Source organism: Brassica napus, chromosome A9 (genome assembly GCF_020379485.1).
Source record: "Brassica napus cultivar Da-Ae chromosome A9, Da-Ae, whole genome shotgun sequence".
Classification (NCBI taxonomy): Eukaryota; Viridiplantae; Streptophyta; class Magnoliopsida; order Brassicales; family Brassicaceae; genus Brassica; species Brassica napus.
The window spans coordinates 34,153,455-34,171,421 of NC_063442.1; the positions used below are offsets into that span (position 1 = coordinate 34,153,455).

The following is a 17,967-nucleotide window of genomic DNA, read 5'->3' on the forward strand; positions in this document are numbered from 1 at the left end:
AACTTATATTTTATGTTGAATGGTTTTGAGTTTTCCCTTCCGGTCTATTGATTTATTTCAAATAACGAATTTGTTGATAGTATTATTTTTTTTTTTGTTGATAGCATAAATAGAGACTTAACAAACAGAGAAACTATATACATTGATGATCCAAATAGGCTTAACAAATTAACAGTATACCACACTCTTTAAATAAAGCTACTATTAGAAATCGTATCTGGAAGACTTAAAACATCATTATGGTGACTAGGAACTGTTCCGGGCTACGCCCGGATTTGTTTTTTATAGCTTTAGAATTTATAATTTAACATTTGTATTTGTAAATGTACATTAGAATCAATTATAAATTACAAAATAATAGAAAAATCTAAATTTATTTGGAAATTTTAAATTTATTTTATGTATTCATTGTTTTCCAATGAATTCAAAATGGTTAAATTCACAATTTGTTGTGTATTTTTTAGGAAATTGTATATAGAATGGTCAGAAAAATGGACCGGCAGTTATTAAACTTTAGTAATGTTTAGAAATCTATTTTATTTTGATTATTTTTATATTAAATAATTGATAAATTTACAAATGATTTAACCATTCTTATGGTTAGGCCTGGGCGTTCGGTCCCCCCGTCGGATTCGGTTCGGTTTAAACGGGTTTTCGGATTTTCGGATGTAAGCCTAGAAGTCCCATTCGGTTTTTTAAAATTTCCGGTACGGTATCGGTTCGGAACCAACCGGGTTCGGATCGGTCCGGATAAAGCTCAGAAGATCCGCTTAAACCCGAAATTGAAATGGACCCGGTTCGGTTTCGGGTTTTGTAACCAAAATAACCAAAAAATCCCAAAAAAACCCGAACTACCCATTCATTAACACACCAAAACAGAACAAACTTTACTCTAAAACTTAGAAAGATACTGAAATTGAAAGCCACATAATAGTACAAGAGTATTAGACAACATGAATTAAACCATAAGCAAATCAAAATGCTCAGTCGATTTTGCATCTCCCCACTATGAAAATACAAACGATCGTTAACAGCTTCAGATTCATCTTTTTTGTTATGGTTTCTCAATCAAAAGATGATGTCAAAACCACCAGTAAACATAAAAGCACATATGTAAGTGAATAATAAGAACAAGAAATTACAGATAACAATGAAAAATTAAAGAGAAAACATGCATATAAAAGATGAATTAATGAAAAAAGCGAATCAAAAGACATGCAAATAGAAGATGTTTCTATTGATTTGGAATCAATTAAAAATTTCCAGAAAAACCGAAGAAGAAGAAAGAAAACTTATGAACCTGTGATTGATTTTGATTCTTCTAATTCTCAGGTAAAACATGAGACAGAGAGACAAAGAGATTTATAGTTCCATTTTATTATTATAAGATTGAATCAAAAAACTTTGTTCTTTTGGGATTAGGGTTGGTGGCCGAAAGGAAAACGAGAACAAGAGAGAGAGGAAAATACATAGAAATTATGTAAATGTAACAGCATATAACATAAAGAATAACATAAATCATATATAAGATCGGTTTAGCTCGGGTGCTTCGTTCGGACTCGGTTTACAACCGAACCGATCGGTTATCCGAAAGCCAAGAGGTTAAGACCCATTCGGTATTTAGCATGGATCCGTTACCGATCCGAACCCGCTACTTCGGTACGGGTAAAGGTATGGGCTTCGGGTATAGTTATTTTCGCCCAGGCCTACTTATGGTTTTAGAGTTATTAAGTTCGCATTTATAAGTCTTCCGTCCTCAAAAGGAAGTACAAACTAACATATTAACGGACTTCTTACTTCGTTTATTTCAGTTGAGAAATTAAGTTCATTGGTCTAACTAAGTTCACAGCTAGGCAAACTTGGTTTGATATACATATTGAAAATGTTTTCTAAGTGACCGAGAAAACAAATCTGTAGAAAATTTGTCAAATGGCGTTGTCTCAGCAGAAATAGGATAAATGAAATTAGTTAACATGGTTTCTGTTTAAAATAGCCCATGATTTAAATCTGTTATTTTTATGCCAAACTGAATCATCTTATGATTCGGGATAAGTTAAGTCAAATTATAACCAAAACTACAAAAGAGTATTGTCATCCAAACATGGGCATAGTTCATGAGAAAACAATATAAATGAAAATATGACATAATTAAGCAAAACCAAACCATAGAAAAAAATCGGGCTTCTATCAAAAACCTGACTTTTTTCCTTCAGAAATAGGGTAAGCTTCTTTGTCAAAAAATAAGATCACTCAGTCATGCTTACTAAGTGAGGAACCTATGCTCTTCTTTCTTGACATCGTCCTTCTCATCTACTACCGGTTTTTATTTTCTCCTTATTGGTTGTAAATACATTCTAAAATAATTTTTTTTATCATTGGATACAATCTAATTTGTTAGGTTAATTTTTTCATAAACTTAGAAACTGTCGTATTCAGTTGTTATCTAACTAAATAACTTATTAATTAGTGTTCGGTTAATTTGAAAGACCAAACCAAATTTAGTTGTTACTTATCATTGCCACCACCCATGCAATTGCTAAATAAATCTCAAATTTATTTCAACAAAAAATTTTACACAAACATATATATACACACAAAAAAAAAAAAATTAAATATGATATGTTTTTACAAATGGCTGACCTGGCGGTGTCTCTGGATTAGTTATTGATGTCTTGTGTAGTTTTGTGTACGGGATTGTCATTTTTTTATTTTTGTTTCTCGAGGTTGTCAATAGTGGTGATAAATGGAACATTGATAGTGAAACAGCTTGATTAGGTTAATATAAAAATGACCGGTAAACTCATGTGTTGATATTTTCATATCTTATCTTCGTAATGATTTGATCGATCATTAGCGTTATTAGCGGTTTCAAGTTCAAAACCTGAGATTTATGGGTTAATATTTATTTACGCAGTTGTTAGTATATAAATTAAATAGTGTAAGGCAAGAGATATGAAATTCAGGTTTAAAATTTTAACAATTTATACGAACAATATAGAATTGTAATAGTTTGGTTTTCTAAAAAAAACTCTGGAATTTAGAAAATTATATATACAAAGTAATGAAATAATACAATAACACTTCCAAAGATCTCAAAAAGTATTTCTCTGGAAAATACATAACATATATCTATTTGGTATGACCTAGAGACCTACATTTTCCAGTGTTGTGATTAACTTTATAACTGAATGTTAAAGCTACGCGTGTGACACTCCAGATTTCTTTAGTTCTTCTGCCAAAGAACAACCATATTTGATGAATTGAGATACAAAAGAAGAATTGAATTCCACTGAGGATGGTATCTTCTCAAATTTCAACTCACTGCAACAGCAATACCGATCTCACAAAATTTAGGAATGCAGATCAACCTAACCAGCTGACCTTCTGACCCTGCAACATTAATATATTACCCAGCATACTTAGAGCACTATTTGACCCAAGAAACAAAAAAAAAGTATCTACCATGTATTTATATAATTATATAATCAATCTCTACGGAAGGAGATTGTACCTTTTACCAAACAGTTGTTATATTTATGACATGAGGGCAAGTTTCAATCACGAAAGAGTCTCCATCAGTGAAAGGATAACAGTCTACAAAGAAGTGAATCCAACCAATAGACTCAAAAATGAAAGTTTTAAAATGTATATTTTGCAAGGGGGGAGGTGAATTCTCACTGAGTGTATTAGGTGCAGTGGGAGCAAAATGTCTCCACCTCAGTGCTCTTTCGACAAAATCAAGCTTGCTTTTAGCTTCTGAGTACTTGTGAAGGTCATTGATTTTCTTACCATAAGTTCCAAGAAATCTGCAAGAAAATGTCAAAAAGAACCCAACAGGTTTAGCTAAAAAAATGAACTACAGTTAAGAGATTGTGTCCATCATGTACAGTAATCATACCTGATATTATCCACATCAAATGAGTGAAGATTTCTACATGATCTGAAGGTGTTATAAGGTGCTGATCGGGGAAAAAAGGCAACTGATCGGTGGCTGTAGAAAAGGAAAACGGCCTTAAGATAATATGTCCACACTAACATTTTTTTTCTAGTTTTTGTTATGTATTTGCAAACCTGCTGAGATAATGCAAAGTTACTGGATCATTCACGCCTGAAATTATATCTACTGAAACTCCTGCATCTACTAAAACAGTCTATAAACAAAACAAAAGTCTGAAATTTCCTCAACAGAATTGATAAGGCACAGGTGGTGGTTTTAACTCACTTGGTTTAACATGATATCAAGCTCTTTGATGGGCTCATACAGTATTGACTGATCTTTGTAGGACATGTCCTGCAGAAATCAACCATTAACGATCATAAAAACGGATAGCTGAAGATGTATATCAGCAGAGAAAGTTATCAGTACCTGACCGGTTAAGAGTTTACGGGGGAATTCAACAAAGTTGCAGCAATTACCACATGAACTATCTGCGCTGCAAGGCCTAGATCTTATTCATACGAACATAAGTCATATGTGGATTAAGTTCATAAAAGCTATGATCACCTGTGTACATATTGGTTGGAAACAAAGGTGTCCAGGAACTGCTTGTCATCCTGCTCATACAAAACAACCAGAAGTACATTCGAAACCCACATTGTGTTCCAGAACATACGAAAGAGTATAAATCAAATTATTATGTCAGAAAACGATCAAACTATTTGATACAGAAACTGTTGCATTATGTTTTAGTAATGGTGTAATGTACAAAAAGAAACAATACCTTTGGTGAGAGAATCAATAACTCCACTGAACTCTAAATACTTCCTGAAAGCTTCTTTCTTTGCTTCTTTCTCCTAAGTCATGTAGAAAGAAAAAAAGTCTATCAAAAACTAAAAGAAACAGAGCTTTAAGGCTAAATCATTTTCTTCTTCGATCTCTTTTGAAAAGTATTTACCTTTTCGTTTCCAGCGATGTCAGGTTACTGTTACGGTTGTGGAAATCAACAGCCACCTCCTCAGCTACCTTACTCCTCCGACGACGGAAACAATCCACCGTACGGTCATCAACTTCGTCTCCTTACGCTGTGCCCTACGACGCACCAAAGCCGCCATCTCATCCACGCCACCGTCTGCTCCATCATACGGCGCACTGGCTCCTTCTTCTCTTAAGAAAACAAATCGTCAGTTTGCATGTTAAAATCAGCGAAGACGGCAAGGCTGAAAGGTCGAAGAAAGAGAACAATGAAACCCTTAATCAACTAAAACATAAAACGCAGAGTTTGGTTAAGTGGAGCTAAGTAATCGCCATTGAAGTTTTAGTCCCAGGGTTTCCGCACAAAAGAGAGGGTCTCAGATGGGTCTCAGATGGACCACAAACATTTTTTTGAAAAAGCTAACACATTTGGCCCATGTAGACAAAGAGAATGTGACATGTCAAAAACGAATCTCCTGATTGGTTGATTTTATTGTCTGACGTGAACAGCCTTCCTACTCCTCATATATCCCTTTTATTATAATATATATATATATATATATATATATATAGATTCACAAATCATCTATGAGACACTAATAAATTGTAGCAACAAGGACAAGGAGTAAAGAGGTCTAGTGAATTGCTATATCAACCTATGTATATGTTCAGGATATCTTAGGGAGATCTGCTTCTTTAATGATTTAAACATCAGATAATGTTCGTAGGGGATGCTATATAGTATAGCCAATCAGGTAAGTTTTTTCTTTGGCTAGAATTTGGTGCATTGTGGCATGCAGCAATCCTAGTGTATGTGTGTGCATAAGTCTATGTAGGAACTCTATTGACCTCTGATTCTCTATGATAATGTGATAAGTTGAAAACAACAGTTATAAAAAGGGAAGTTAACACATCGGTCCATTTCATAACAGGTGAATTTAGTATTGGGTTGTTATACCATCCAGGGCCGTCTCGAATTATTTACGGACCCTGTTCAAAAAAAATATTAATTATATATTTAACGATATGACGGAGTAGTTTTTTAAAAAAATTATAGCTTTATTTATATATATTTGACATTTTTTGAAATTATAAACTCTAAATTTAGTATATATCTAAAAGTTTAAAATTTTATATCATAACTTATATATTTATTTACAAAAAAATTTAATTTTTATTTTATTTTTTACTCGGACCCTGTTCGACCGCTCCACTTGCACGTGCTGTTAGACAGCCCTGATACCATCTTTAAGGGTGTCCTTATAACTGTGAATAAAAACCATAAGATAAGTTATGTTTAAGATTAAACCTTCATTAACCACTAATTAATCTCTTAAACACACTATACAACCTTTTGCAAACCTGATTTAACGTCTTTTTATGTTTTTTATAGTCTCACGCCTCCTCACCTCATGGGGCCATACATTTTAGGACGGTTTGTACCCGCGATCCAATAAATTCACACGTCGTCGTTTTTAATTTTACACATGGTGGGTCCCCTCTCACTCAATCTCCTTAACCGATAAAGTGATTGGTTCATCTTTGCAACTTGACCACGTGTTTTGTCTATCCAAACGAAAATATCTCCGTGTTCGTGTAATAAATTAGTAACATTCTCTTTCGAACTTCATCTTCCACAATTTTCCGTTTCTTGTTTTCTTGTTCTTCTATTGAAGAAGCGTAAATGGCGAACAATGGACCCAGCTGGGACGGATTGCTCAAATGGAGCCTCTCCCATTCCGATGGTGCTTCCCCTTCTCGCCCTTTGAGGTCCGTGATTAGATCATTTAGATTGAAAGATCTCTACTTGTTTTTCTTGATCGGGTCTTACCCTCTTTTTTTTTTTTTTTTTCAAATCTTGTTATTTCTGATCAAAGCTTCTTACAATGGATTATTATTATATGATCGAAAATAAATGCTCTGTTTTCTGTTAATGAATAGCATTTAGGTGCTTAATATTTCTGTTAACCAATGACTATTTGCTTATGATTATGTGTTGTTGTTAGTGAGGAAGATCGACAATGGTTCATGGAAGCAATGCAAGGACATACGATCGATTCAATTTCGCGTATGAAACAAATATCTCAAATCATGAAAATGCCTGAACAGCTCTTGGAGTCTCAAGGAGTCACAACAGACGATCTTGAAGGTTCTTTTACTTTGTTCCAATGTCTGATTATCCGACGGGTTGATCTATTTTTTTTCAAAAACTTGTGTACTTTTATTTGGACAGGAATGTTAGATGAGCTGCAAGAACACGTCGAGTCAATCGATTTAGCCAATGGTTTGATCTCTTACACAAACCATTGTTTTGTTTATGTTATATCTTCTTAACATATTTGGATCATGATCATTCAGATCTTCATTCCATTGGAGGTTTGGTCCCTCTCCTTAGCTATCTCAAGAACTCCAACGCGAAGATCCGAGCAAAAGCAGCAGATGTTTTGACCACGGTTGTCCAAAATAATCCTCGTAGCCAGCAGCTTGTTATGGAAGCAAATGGCTTTGAGCCCTTGTTAACAAACTTTATTACTGATCCGGACATTAGAGTCCGGACCAAAGCCCTTGGTGCTATATCTTGTAAGAGTTACTTATCTCAAAGCTTATTTCTTTAGGACATGAAGTTTGACAGTGTTTTTATTGTTGCAGCTCTTATCCGTCACAACCAACAAGGGATTACAGCTTTCCGTCTAGCAAATGGTTACGCTGGCTTAAGAGACGCACTGGTCTCTGATACCGTCAGATTTCAAAGGTAATATTATTATTTTATATTAAATTGTTTATAGTCATGAGATTTTCAAGACTATAAACAATTTAATATAAAATAATAATTTTGGATGCTTAAGTTTATATAAATTATCTATTATATAGACCAATATTTCACTTACGTATGTCCATGACCGGTTCTGCTTAAAACATCTCAAGAATATGCATTAGATAGGAATGTTCTTAAATCCATGATGTTTATAAATCCTTTCCATTTCAGGAAAGCGTTGAATTTGATTCACTATCTTCTCCAAGAAAGCAACTCAGACTGTAGAATCGTTAGGGATCTTGGATTCCCTCGCGTAATGATCCACCTAGCATCAAACCAAGACCTTGAAGTCCGTGAATTCGCTCTTCGCGGTCTCCTTGAGCTTACCCGTGAAGAATCTGACCGAAACCTCGACAGAGCTGATGTGAATCTGAGACAGCTTCTTGAGGAGAGAACAAGAAGAATCATTGCAATGTCGGAGGAAGATCTTTGTGCAGCTAGAGAAGAAAGAGAGCTAGTGGATATTCTTTGGACCGTGTGTTATGATGAACCGTCCCTTCTAAGAGAGAGAGGTCTTGTTTACCTCCCGTGTGATGACGAGATGGCTCCTGATGTGGTTAGAGACCGCTTTGAACCTCCGTTAAGGGCTTGGGCTGCAAGACGAGATGATGAAATCAACGAACCACCGGTTCCACTTCTCCTTGGTCCTGCACAGTGATCTCGTTGCTTAGGCTTTTGATCTGATCACAAATAAAAACTTTGTGGAACACTTATTTCAAATGTTCTGCCAAAACTATAGGGTTTCTTTATTGTCATAGTATGAACTATTGCAATCGACCATGTCAATATTATAGAAACATAAAGATTAAGGGCCTGACTGGTTTAATCGCTGCGGTTGCGGTTGCGGGAGTTTGCGGATGCGGGTGGTTGCGGTTTCTAGCGGTTTTAAGAGATTTGTACGACTGGTTATGCGGTTAGAAATTTGTGCGTTTGCGGGATACTTATGACTGGTTAACTACCAAATGCAGCAGCAGTTAAATAATAAATTAACAATATTTACATTTTATACAATTATAAAAATATCAAAAATAATAATATTATAATAAATATAAAATTTATATTTAGAAAGTTATAGTTTAAATTTTTTAAAAATATAGAAAATATTTTTATTTTAAAGTTTTATAATATTAATTAAAATTTAATTGATATATTTTAGCATTTTTATAATTTCAGTTTAATTTTTTTATTGAATTTTTTTATTTTTGTATTTATATTGTTTTGGAAAAAAAATAATTTTTTTTTATCCTTCCGCAAACGCCCGCAACCGCAAACGCTAGCTGGAACCAGCTTTTGAATTTATGAGGTTCAGAGCGATTTGGAGCGATTTGGAGCGGTTTAGAGCGGTTTGAGCGATTGTTGCAAAACGCCAGCAACCGCTACCAACCGCAAAAGCTGCGTTTGCGGGTGGTAGCGGGAAAACCAGTCATACCCTAAAAAGAATCTGGAAAAATCATATTTAGGAAATTAAAAGTTATCTATTTATATATTTTTCCAAATTAGAGCAGTTCCATTGAGAGGTTGAAGAGGGGATCTAGACGGAATTTTTTTTAAAAAAAATTAAGGAAATAAAAAGAAAAAATTCTGATTTTGGTACTCTTAAAAACTTATAAATGTATCTTTTCCACATGTCACCTAATTAATCTAGTGATTTAATTTAAATCAAAATTTAAATATTTAATTTAAATACTATTATTTTGTTTATAAGAACCTTTTTTTTTACAAACTCACCAATAATTAGGTTTAACTTTTTAGTCTATGCATATTGTAATCTGAGTCGATAACATTTCTTCCAATTCCTAAACTCTCATCAATTTATCACAATCATAATCATATTTAATAAATTTTTTGTAAGAAAATCTTACATCTCCATACAAAGGCAAAACTGTATATACATAATCATACGTTACTAATGTTGTAACATCATCAATCACCTCCCACCAGAGAGTAGAGAATCAGCGATGGAAGACACACCGGTAAACCCATTAAACACTGAGGAAGAATACGACATGGCAATACCGCTAAACCCCTCTCTCCCTCCCAAGTTCATCCCATTCCCCGCCGACAAATCCAACGGCGTTAGTTCCGGCAGTGACATATCTCCTCTCAGATACTGTAACACCAGCCTCATACTCGGTCTAGCCCGAGGATCCGAGTGCGAACACAATAACCCAAGCTTCAAAACCATTTCAACCTCTTCAAGATCGTACCCATCGCACCCAAGATTCGGATCTTTCGCTTCCATAATATTCCCTCTTAGCCACAAACCGAAAACCCACTCCACAAGCAAGAACGTATCATCGCTTTCGCTATGTAGCTCAATAGGTCTTCTACCAGAAACAACTTCTAGAAGAAACGCACCAAACGCATATACATCGGTCGCGGTAGTAGCACGTCCCGTTCTAGAATGTTCAGGCGCTAAGTAACCCAACGTACCAACGACGTGAGTTGTCTGAGGATCCGACCCGTGATCATACAACCGGGCTAACCCGAAATCCCCGAGTCGACCGTTGAAGTCAGCGTCCAACAAAACATTACTAGCCTTCACGTCGCGGTGAATCACAACCTGCTCCCACTCCTCGTGGAGATAGAACAAACCAGACGCAACTCCTTTGACGATCTTAGACCTCTGCTTCCAATCTAAAGTCCTCTCGGGATTATTGTATAGATACTTATCTAAACTTCCGTTAGGCATGTAGTCATAAACAAGAAGAAGCTCTCCTCTCCTACGACAGTACCCCAACAAAGGCACCAAGTTCCGATGACTCATCCGACCGATACTCACAATCTCGGCCACGAACTCTTTCATACCTATAGAAGGATATAGAATATTTATTAATAATGTATATTTATTATGTAAGATATTATATTACTAATAATGTATATTTACAATATTTACTAATAATGTATATTTATTATGTAAGATATAATATTATTAATAATGTATATTTATTATATTTACTAATAATGTATATTGTTTATTGTATAAGATATTACATATATATGTATATCTCATCATTCTCTGTAATACCTCGTTTAGAGCATCTCCAAAAGAAACTCTATAACTCCAAATATAGAGTTTTTTGCTCTCCAAAAAGGAACTTCAAAACTTCAAATTTGAAGTTTTGAAGAGTGAAACTCCAAATATAGAGTTTCACTTTTCAAAACTTCAAATTTGAAGTTTCATCTTTTTATTTGCATTTTGGTCCTTACAATTATAGATGATATTTATAATTCTTAAATATTTTTCTGTTTATTGTTTTAATCCTTAAAACTTTTATATCTCATAAATATTTCAAATTTGTTTTATAAATTTAAGTTTTACACATGAAATTAAATAAAAAAATTTAAAACAAGATTTATAATATTTTAAAACTAGAATTAAACAACAAGAATATTACAAAAAACCATAATAAAAACTTATTAAAAAGACACATGAAGACATAATTATTACTCAAATTTAAATATTATAACAACGCTAATAGTATGGTAAATTTGCTCTGGAACCTCCAAAATCTCTAAAATATTTTCCAAACAAATTTTGTGTAACCGAAGATGATTGTTGTTGTTTCTCTTGACGCATTTTTCGTATGATTCTTTCTTGTTCAGATCGAACGTATTCACGAATATTAACATCATCGATAGAATCTAAGTTTTTTAGCAATATTTTATTTTTCTCTTTTACTTTTTTAAAAGCTAACTTTTTTGCTTCATTTTGCAGTCGTAATTCAATCATCTCATGACCTTTTTCCCTGCTTATTGTATTTTCGTTTAAAAGATCAAGGATTTTTTCTTTTGATGATATCAAACTATCAGCAGCCATATTACGAAGATATCCGATTTCAACAATTTTTGGCTCGTAATCTACAAATAAAAAATAAAGAGATTAATCATTTCTTACTTCGAAATACACTAGTTGATCATATATGAGAGCATTATGGAAATACTTTTATGTAATAATGTAATATTTATTTGCAGTTTAATATTTAATTATGTAGCTTTATTTATAATTTTATATTTTAGTGTAAGATTTTTTTAATTAATATTTCTGTAATATTTATATATATATACTAGTTATTTATAGAAGTTTTATGAATTTACATCAACTATAACAAATATAAGAACCATACTGTAAAATATAAATAATTTTGAAGTTAGGTTTGAAGTTTTACTTTTGGAGAAGAACACATTGAAACTTCAAATATAGAGTTTTGGAAACTTCAAAATAGAGTTTTTTTTTGGAGATGCTCTTATTGTCCAAAAAAAAAATTTTTTATAAAATTAATAATAATAATACCTTGTTTAGAATCGTGTGAGACTCTCTTCACAGCGACTTCGATCTTCGTCGTCGGAAGTATCCCTCTGTAAACCCTCCCGAACCCTCCCGAGCCGAGGAGGTCCTTCTCCTTGAACCCTTTGGTCGCGTGGTAAAGCTCCTTGAACCGGAACCGGTTCTTGCCGAACTCTGTTTCCCAGTCGTCGAGCTCTTCCTCGAACTTCTTCCTCCTCCTCGCGACGTAGAAGGCGAGGGAGATCACGGAGAAGATCAGGAAGAGGGAGATCAGCGGCATGCCGATCTTGTAGAAGTCAGAGATTCGCCTCGGCTCGAAGCGAGGAAGCTTCGGGAGGTTCGATGACGTCAGCGACGGTGCTTCTCCGTTTAACCGGAAACTCCAACCGGCTATATAATGCTCCGAGATGACGGAGCCTGTCGCGGAGGCGAAGCCTACGTACATGTCTTGGAGAAGAACGGAAGAAAGATCTGTTACGTAAGTGATGAGCGGTTTGCTAGGCTTGTCGGAACCATACGGAGACATCGTGACATCGATTTTATTACTGAGTTTGTCGTAATTAATCCAAACTTGCATCAGTTTGCGGCTGATCAAGTTCAGATTCTGAAACTTGTTATTTTCGTTCCAGTATCCAGCGGTTGAGTACTTAACCGATCGCAAACCGTTGATGTCGATGCCGACGTGGTTATCGTTCGGATCTCCGAACTCGTTGCTCTGGATCGTGTCGAACTCCACTGCGAAGACGTGGTTCGTGTCGTTGCCGTTGTTCGAGTTGTTGAAGAGACCGATGTATTGACTAGGAAGCGCAGAAGGGAGAGCAGGGGATGGAGAGATGACGAAGGCGATCCCGTGGCCGCTTAGAGTCGGGATCTGGGAGTATATGGCGAAGACGAAGGTTGTGGAGAAGGAAGAGACGGTGGCGTTTGGTGAGTCTTTGAACCGGATCGGTTTTGTGTAGAAGGCGTGGCCGGTTTTTTGAACTGTGGTGTTGGTTAGCTTCAGGAGACCGTTGGGTGTGACTGTTGCGAGGCCTTGGAGGGAGATGTCTGTCGGAGGGTTGAAACCATTGTAGCTGAGGATCTGAGAAGAAGATCTTAGTGTTTGAGAGAGAAGGAAGAACAAGATGAGCTTGATGAACATGGTGGCTTCCGGTTATTTCCGGTTTAGTCTTGCTCAATTTTGAGATGTGAAGAGACAAATAAAAGTTCGTGGTAATAAGGGTTTTTTTAGGCCACGCCCGTGATTGAATACAAAGATGTCAGAGGTAGGTTGTGGAGTATTGATCAAGATAATAAAGCTTTGAGTTAAATGATATTTAATTGTCATACTATGGATTATTTATTAATATTCGTTTTCGTGAGGACTATCTAACACATCACTTTGATTTTGACTATTACATGAAATCCAGTTTGTCTGCACATGGCTGCCATTATTTGTAGGGTTCTTTCATTCTTTTGTAATAGTAATAGTCAAAATGGTCGACCGGTGGGATGTTGATACTTGATAACTTTAGTTTTTTCTTCATGATAATGAGATTAAATTTTAAGTCCAGTCTTTGGGTCATATGTTTTTTGACCACAAAGACAACAAATTCGAATTTGTGATTTTCAGACCTTATCTATAGGCTTTCTTTTTGTTAGTTCATTAGGCACTTGTTGATTTATAATATAGTTGTATGAAAATAGTATAAAGTTATAAACTAGTATAAGAAAATATACTTGAGTGTATATGTGAAGTTTTCTTATATTAATTATTTTGAATATATATATTGGTTCATAATACAGTACTATCTTTTTAGAACATCATATTATCGAGTAGTATAAATGGTAAATAAATTTGAGGATGAAATTAACGGAAACGTTATTTTCAGAAAATTGAGTTCTTTCAGTTTTAATTGGTTTTGGTCTCCATAATTTCTAAACTCTCTCTCGTTGACCAGAAACAGAAATAATACAGTATACAATAAATTTAAATATTACCAAGATTCTCTAATGACGATGACTGGATATCGACATAAGTACGTACTATCTTTCGACATTTCCAAAAAAATATTATAGTGTGAACACTGAAAAGATATCAGAACACACTGTTAGCTCGAAAGGCGGAGATTACAGACAAAAAAAATGAAAGGCTGAGATTTGCTGTGGATTATCGTTTGTTCCTCGGAGATGGAAAACTGGTCGACATTATATATTGTTCCGCTGCTTATATCGTTATATTTCTTCTCTAATACCCTTGGCTGACAAAAAAAAAAAGAAAAACCTTGATTGTAATATTTTACTTCTGCTGATTTGTCACATTCTCCATAATTTTAGCTAAATTAAATATTTCAAACTTTCTAATTAATTCATTAATTTTAATATTATAAATATTTCAAAATTTCTAATTGGAATATGATTATAATTATTTTAACTTTCACGAATTTTTTTTTAGTTTTTAGCATAAATCATTAATTTATTAATTTAACTAATATAAAACTATTTCAAATTTTCAAACTGGAATTACAATTATAATTATTTTACACAAGTTAGGACCAATTCTTATTTTCATATGATGTAAGATGTTTTAAAATTCTATAATTTTATTTTTCTCATTCATTCTAAATTGTCTCGATTATAGTTTTGACATATATATTTATGTACTTTTGATATTTGTTTTTAGTTGGAGTTCTATTTTTTTTTCTTTTTTGAAAGACTAGGAGCAAGTCGGTTTTGTTACATGGAGTTTGGAATTATGAATTAAGTATTCTGAATTAGTTATGTAGTTATTTTCTGTGTATGTTTAATTATTGTTTAATCTATAAGAAAAATATGCTTTGATATTAAGTTTAGAGAATTGCATATGTAATCATGTTATGAAATGGCTAAACTAGATATATTTTTAATTTATAATTAGATTTATCATTATATAATAAACCACAATTTAACTTTAATAATAAAACTATCATTATCTATTTTTTCTTTTATTAAAAGTAAACTTATGAAATATTAAGATAAATCAATGTGTATATTGATCAAGTAAACCAATGAAATATTGTCATTTTCTCAATTCGTTTTTTTTTAAAAAAAATTCTTCTAAATTATCATCGAACATTAATTTTTATTTACTTTTTATTTATTTGTTCTTGCTTGAATTTTGTGTGTTTTAGTGTTTTTTTTTTGGTAATTTAATACATGTTTCTGATTCAAAAAATACAAAGTAGATTAAGAGAGACCAAAAATTTACTTTCTTAATTTACTTGATTGTGTAAAATATTTGATATCTAATTATGCTCTTATAGTCTCATACTTTTATAGTTTTTTGTGTTAGGAGGACGTAGACTGAAATAAAAATTGAAAAAAACTAAAATAATTAAGAATAAGTTATCATGATGTTTAAATCATAATACATATATTAATAACCATTAATAAAATGATTATGCCCGCATATGCGGATAAAACACCTAGTAAATAATATTTGGGTTCACGTAAATTCTCAAATTCACTTCACTTTTTATTACCAATTAAAACACCATATAGAATTAATAAAAATTATATTAAAACCTTTAAAATAAAACAAAATAAATAGAAGAAAAAGAAATACACCGACCGACGTTAACATTGTCTACAGAATCCTAAATCTTAAACTCTAAATTTAAATTTTGAAATTAGCGTTAACGCCGACATCGTTACTATTTATAGAGTTTTTGAATTTAAAATTTTGGGGTTTTTTTTTTTGCTAAAAAAAATTTTGGGGTTTAGTGTTCAGAATTTTGAGTTTAGAATTTAGAGTTTAGCTGATGCATTAATATTGTTAACGTCAACGTCGGTTTTTCCAGCTATTTTGAATTTTTTTTAAATATGTATTTTTACTAATCTTACATGATATTTTGATTGGTAATAAGATATAAGATGAATACGAGCGTTTACCACACATAGATGAACGCAAGTATTGTTCTTTTAATATATTGGGAATTTGAGGTATATACTTTGAAATGATTAATGGGCAATAACAAATTGAAACTAGTATGCAATTATATTACTTGTTTTTTTTTTGACCAAAAATTATAGTACTTCTTTAAGTAAAAGAGATACCAAAAAGATACTTCCGTGATGCAATAACAAACTATTCGTTTGACATTTCTCCTTGGGATGTGTAAGATTCATGCGACTTTTATGAAAACGTGAGCTTATCTTTACAAAGTTGATTGTTTGACAGACGTAGTAGTTTTTTGTGTTGGTCTAATGGTATTAATCACATATTGTGACCGACATTAAAATAATACTCAGGACATACGAATACAGTGACACAAAAATGTAACCGACATTTTTGGTGTGGACATATATGATGATCACTCGACGTTCGTTTCGAAATTGATCATCTAATAGGCAGTGATGTAGTATACATATTGTTTTTTTTTTGAATAATTACATACTGTATTTACACTCAAAATATGACACTTATACGATTAAAGTGAGCTTATATTTTTGAAAATCTGTAGCTTATAACATTTTCTTATATATATAAAATTGTCCAAAATATTATTAGTAGAAAAAAAGAAAACGATTCATAACTACTTTAGTGATGTAAAAACTCGTTTGTGTGTAGGAAAACGTGACTTGTGAGAAAAGGAAATGGGATGGAAGGAGAGAGAGAGAGAAGAACAATGACTTTAAGAAGTGATGATGAAAGCAAGTGTTATAATCTTAAGTAAGTTTCCCGAGCAATTTTTCATACTCCCTTCATTTTTTTAATATAAGTCATTTTAAATTTTTTTTTATATTCCAAATTATATGATGTTTTCGGTTTTATATGTAAAATTTATTAACAGTTAATGTTATATGACCAATGATAAAGTACCTTATATTTTATTATTGATTAATTTGTGGTTAGTTAAATAACTAATGATGCTTTTGTTTAGAAAATATAAGAAATTAATGATTTTCTTAATTTGTGTGCACAATTCTAAAACGACTTATATTAAAAAATGGAGAGAATATTAAATAAGTTCAAACTAATATGTACATTATTCCTTTTTACACTATCACTTAAAATATTTTTGAATTAAAAGAAAACTTTTCCACTTTGATTATATGTTTATTTTTCCTTTACACTTTAATTATATGTTTTTTTGTAACATACTTTAATTATATGTTTGTTTTCAAATAATATATATATATATATATTCTCTGTCTCCATATACTTCAAAAGAATTCTTTTTCCTTTACACTTTAATTATATGTTTGTTATAATTATACGTTTGGGTTATATACTCTAAGTTTCCTTACTTAAAATTATAACACTTAATTGCTCAGGATATTCTGGGAAAGTTTTGTCGGAGTACAGCTCTGTTTCTTGTAGTGTTAACTTAGAGTATATAACCCAAATATAAATGATAATTATTTAAATTATTATTATTTCATAATATTAAGATACTCATCTTAAAATATTATATTTAAAATATTTTAAAATAGTTGTTTTAAATTTTTTCATAAATTTAATTGTTATTTACCCTTTTAATTTTCTTTTTGAATTAACAGGAGATTCACGCCGAAGTCTTAATCCTCACTTGCTTGAAACCACATGTAACATCTTCTCTATTAAAAGAGAATTATCGTTTTTATTTACCATAAAAAAGTCATATTAACCTTATTAGGTCCATTTCATTAATTACATTTATTTAATTATTTACATTAATCTATTAAATATATAAATATATTAATAATAAATCAATTTTAACTGTAAATTTAAATTTTATTTTTAGTTATAACAAAATGTTGAGAAAAAATCTAACAAAATCTTTCTAAAATTTTAAAATACTTTATTTAAATTAATACCATTGATTAATTTTGTAATTAATAATATTACTATTATACATTAATTTAAATAAGATTTTACTATAAAACAAAATAAAAAAAAGTGTATAATATTTTTCAAATTTTATAATTATATTCTATATGTTCTTTACTAAA

The 17,967-nt window shown here is 32.2% G+C and overlaps 2 protein-coding genes and 1 long non-coding RNA gene across 9 annotated transcripts; 1 reads left to right on the forward strand and 2 right to left on the reverse strand.

Annotated features, from left to right (window-relative positions):
- Positions 1-842: 842 nt before the first annotated feature.
- LOC106421235 lies at positions 843-5,443 on the reverse strand. 7 transcript variants are annotated; one of them, XR_007316546.1, is made up of 10 exons: positions 4,896-5,441; positions 4,722-4,794; positions 4,505-4,554; positions 4,367-4,433; positions 4,223-4,291; positions 4,072-4,141; positions 3,899-3,991; positions 3,679-3,806; positions 3,512-3,594; positions 843-3,390 (listed from the first exon to the last, which is right to left on the reverse strand). It is a non-coding gene; the product is annotated as an uncharacterized LOC106421235 (long non-coding RNA). The 7 variants fall into 7 exon arrangements; XR_007316544.1 differs by having other exon boundaries at positions 4,072-4,138; positions 4,896-5,438; XR_007316545.1 differs by having other exon boundaries at positions 4,072-4,138; positions 4,367-4,428; positions 4,896-5,437.
- A 1,007-nt stretch (positions 5,444-6,450) lies between these two features.
- On the forward strand, positions 6,451-8,541 carry LOC106395362 (hsp70-binding protein 1). Its single transcript, XM_013835846.3, has 6 exons — positions 6,451-6,682; positions 6,919-7,061; positions 7,146-7,196; positions 7,271-7,492; positions 7,562-7,664; positions 7,899-8,541. The coding sequence occupies exons 1-6, from the start codon at positions 6,597-6,599 to the stop codon at positions 8,383-8,385; spliced, it is 1,092 nt and encodes a 363-aa protein (XP_013691300.1). The 5' UTR covers positions 6,451-6,596; the 3' UTR covers positions 8,386-8,541.
- Positions 8,542-9,538: 997 nt separating this feature from the next.
- On the reverse strand, positions 9,539-13,513 carry LOC106395374 (L-type lectin-domain containing receptor kinase IV.2). The gene is made up of 2 exons (XM_013835851.3): positions 12,022-13,513; positions 9,539-10,535 (listed from the first exon to the last, which is right to left on the reverse strand). Exons 1-2 carry the CDS (start codon positions 13,154-13,156, stop codon positions 9,655-9,657), a joined length of 2,016 nt encoding a protein of 671 aa, XP_013691305.1. The 5' UTR covers positions 13,157-13,513; the 3' UTR covers positions 9,539-9,654.
- Between the last annotated feature and the right edge of the window lie 4,454 nt (positions 13,514-17,967).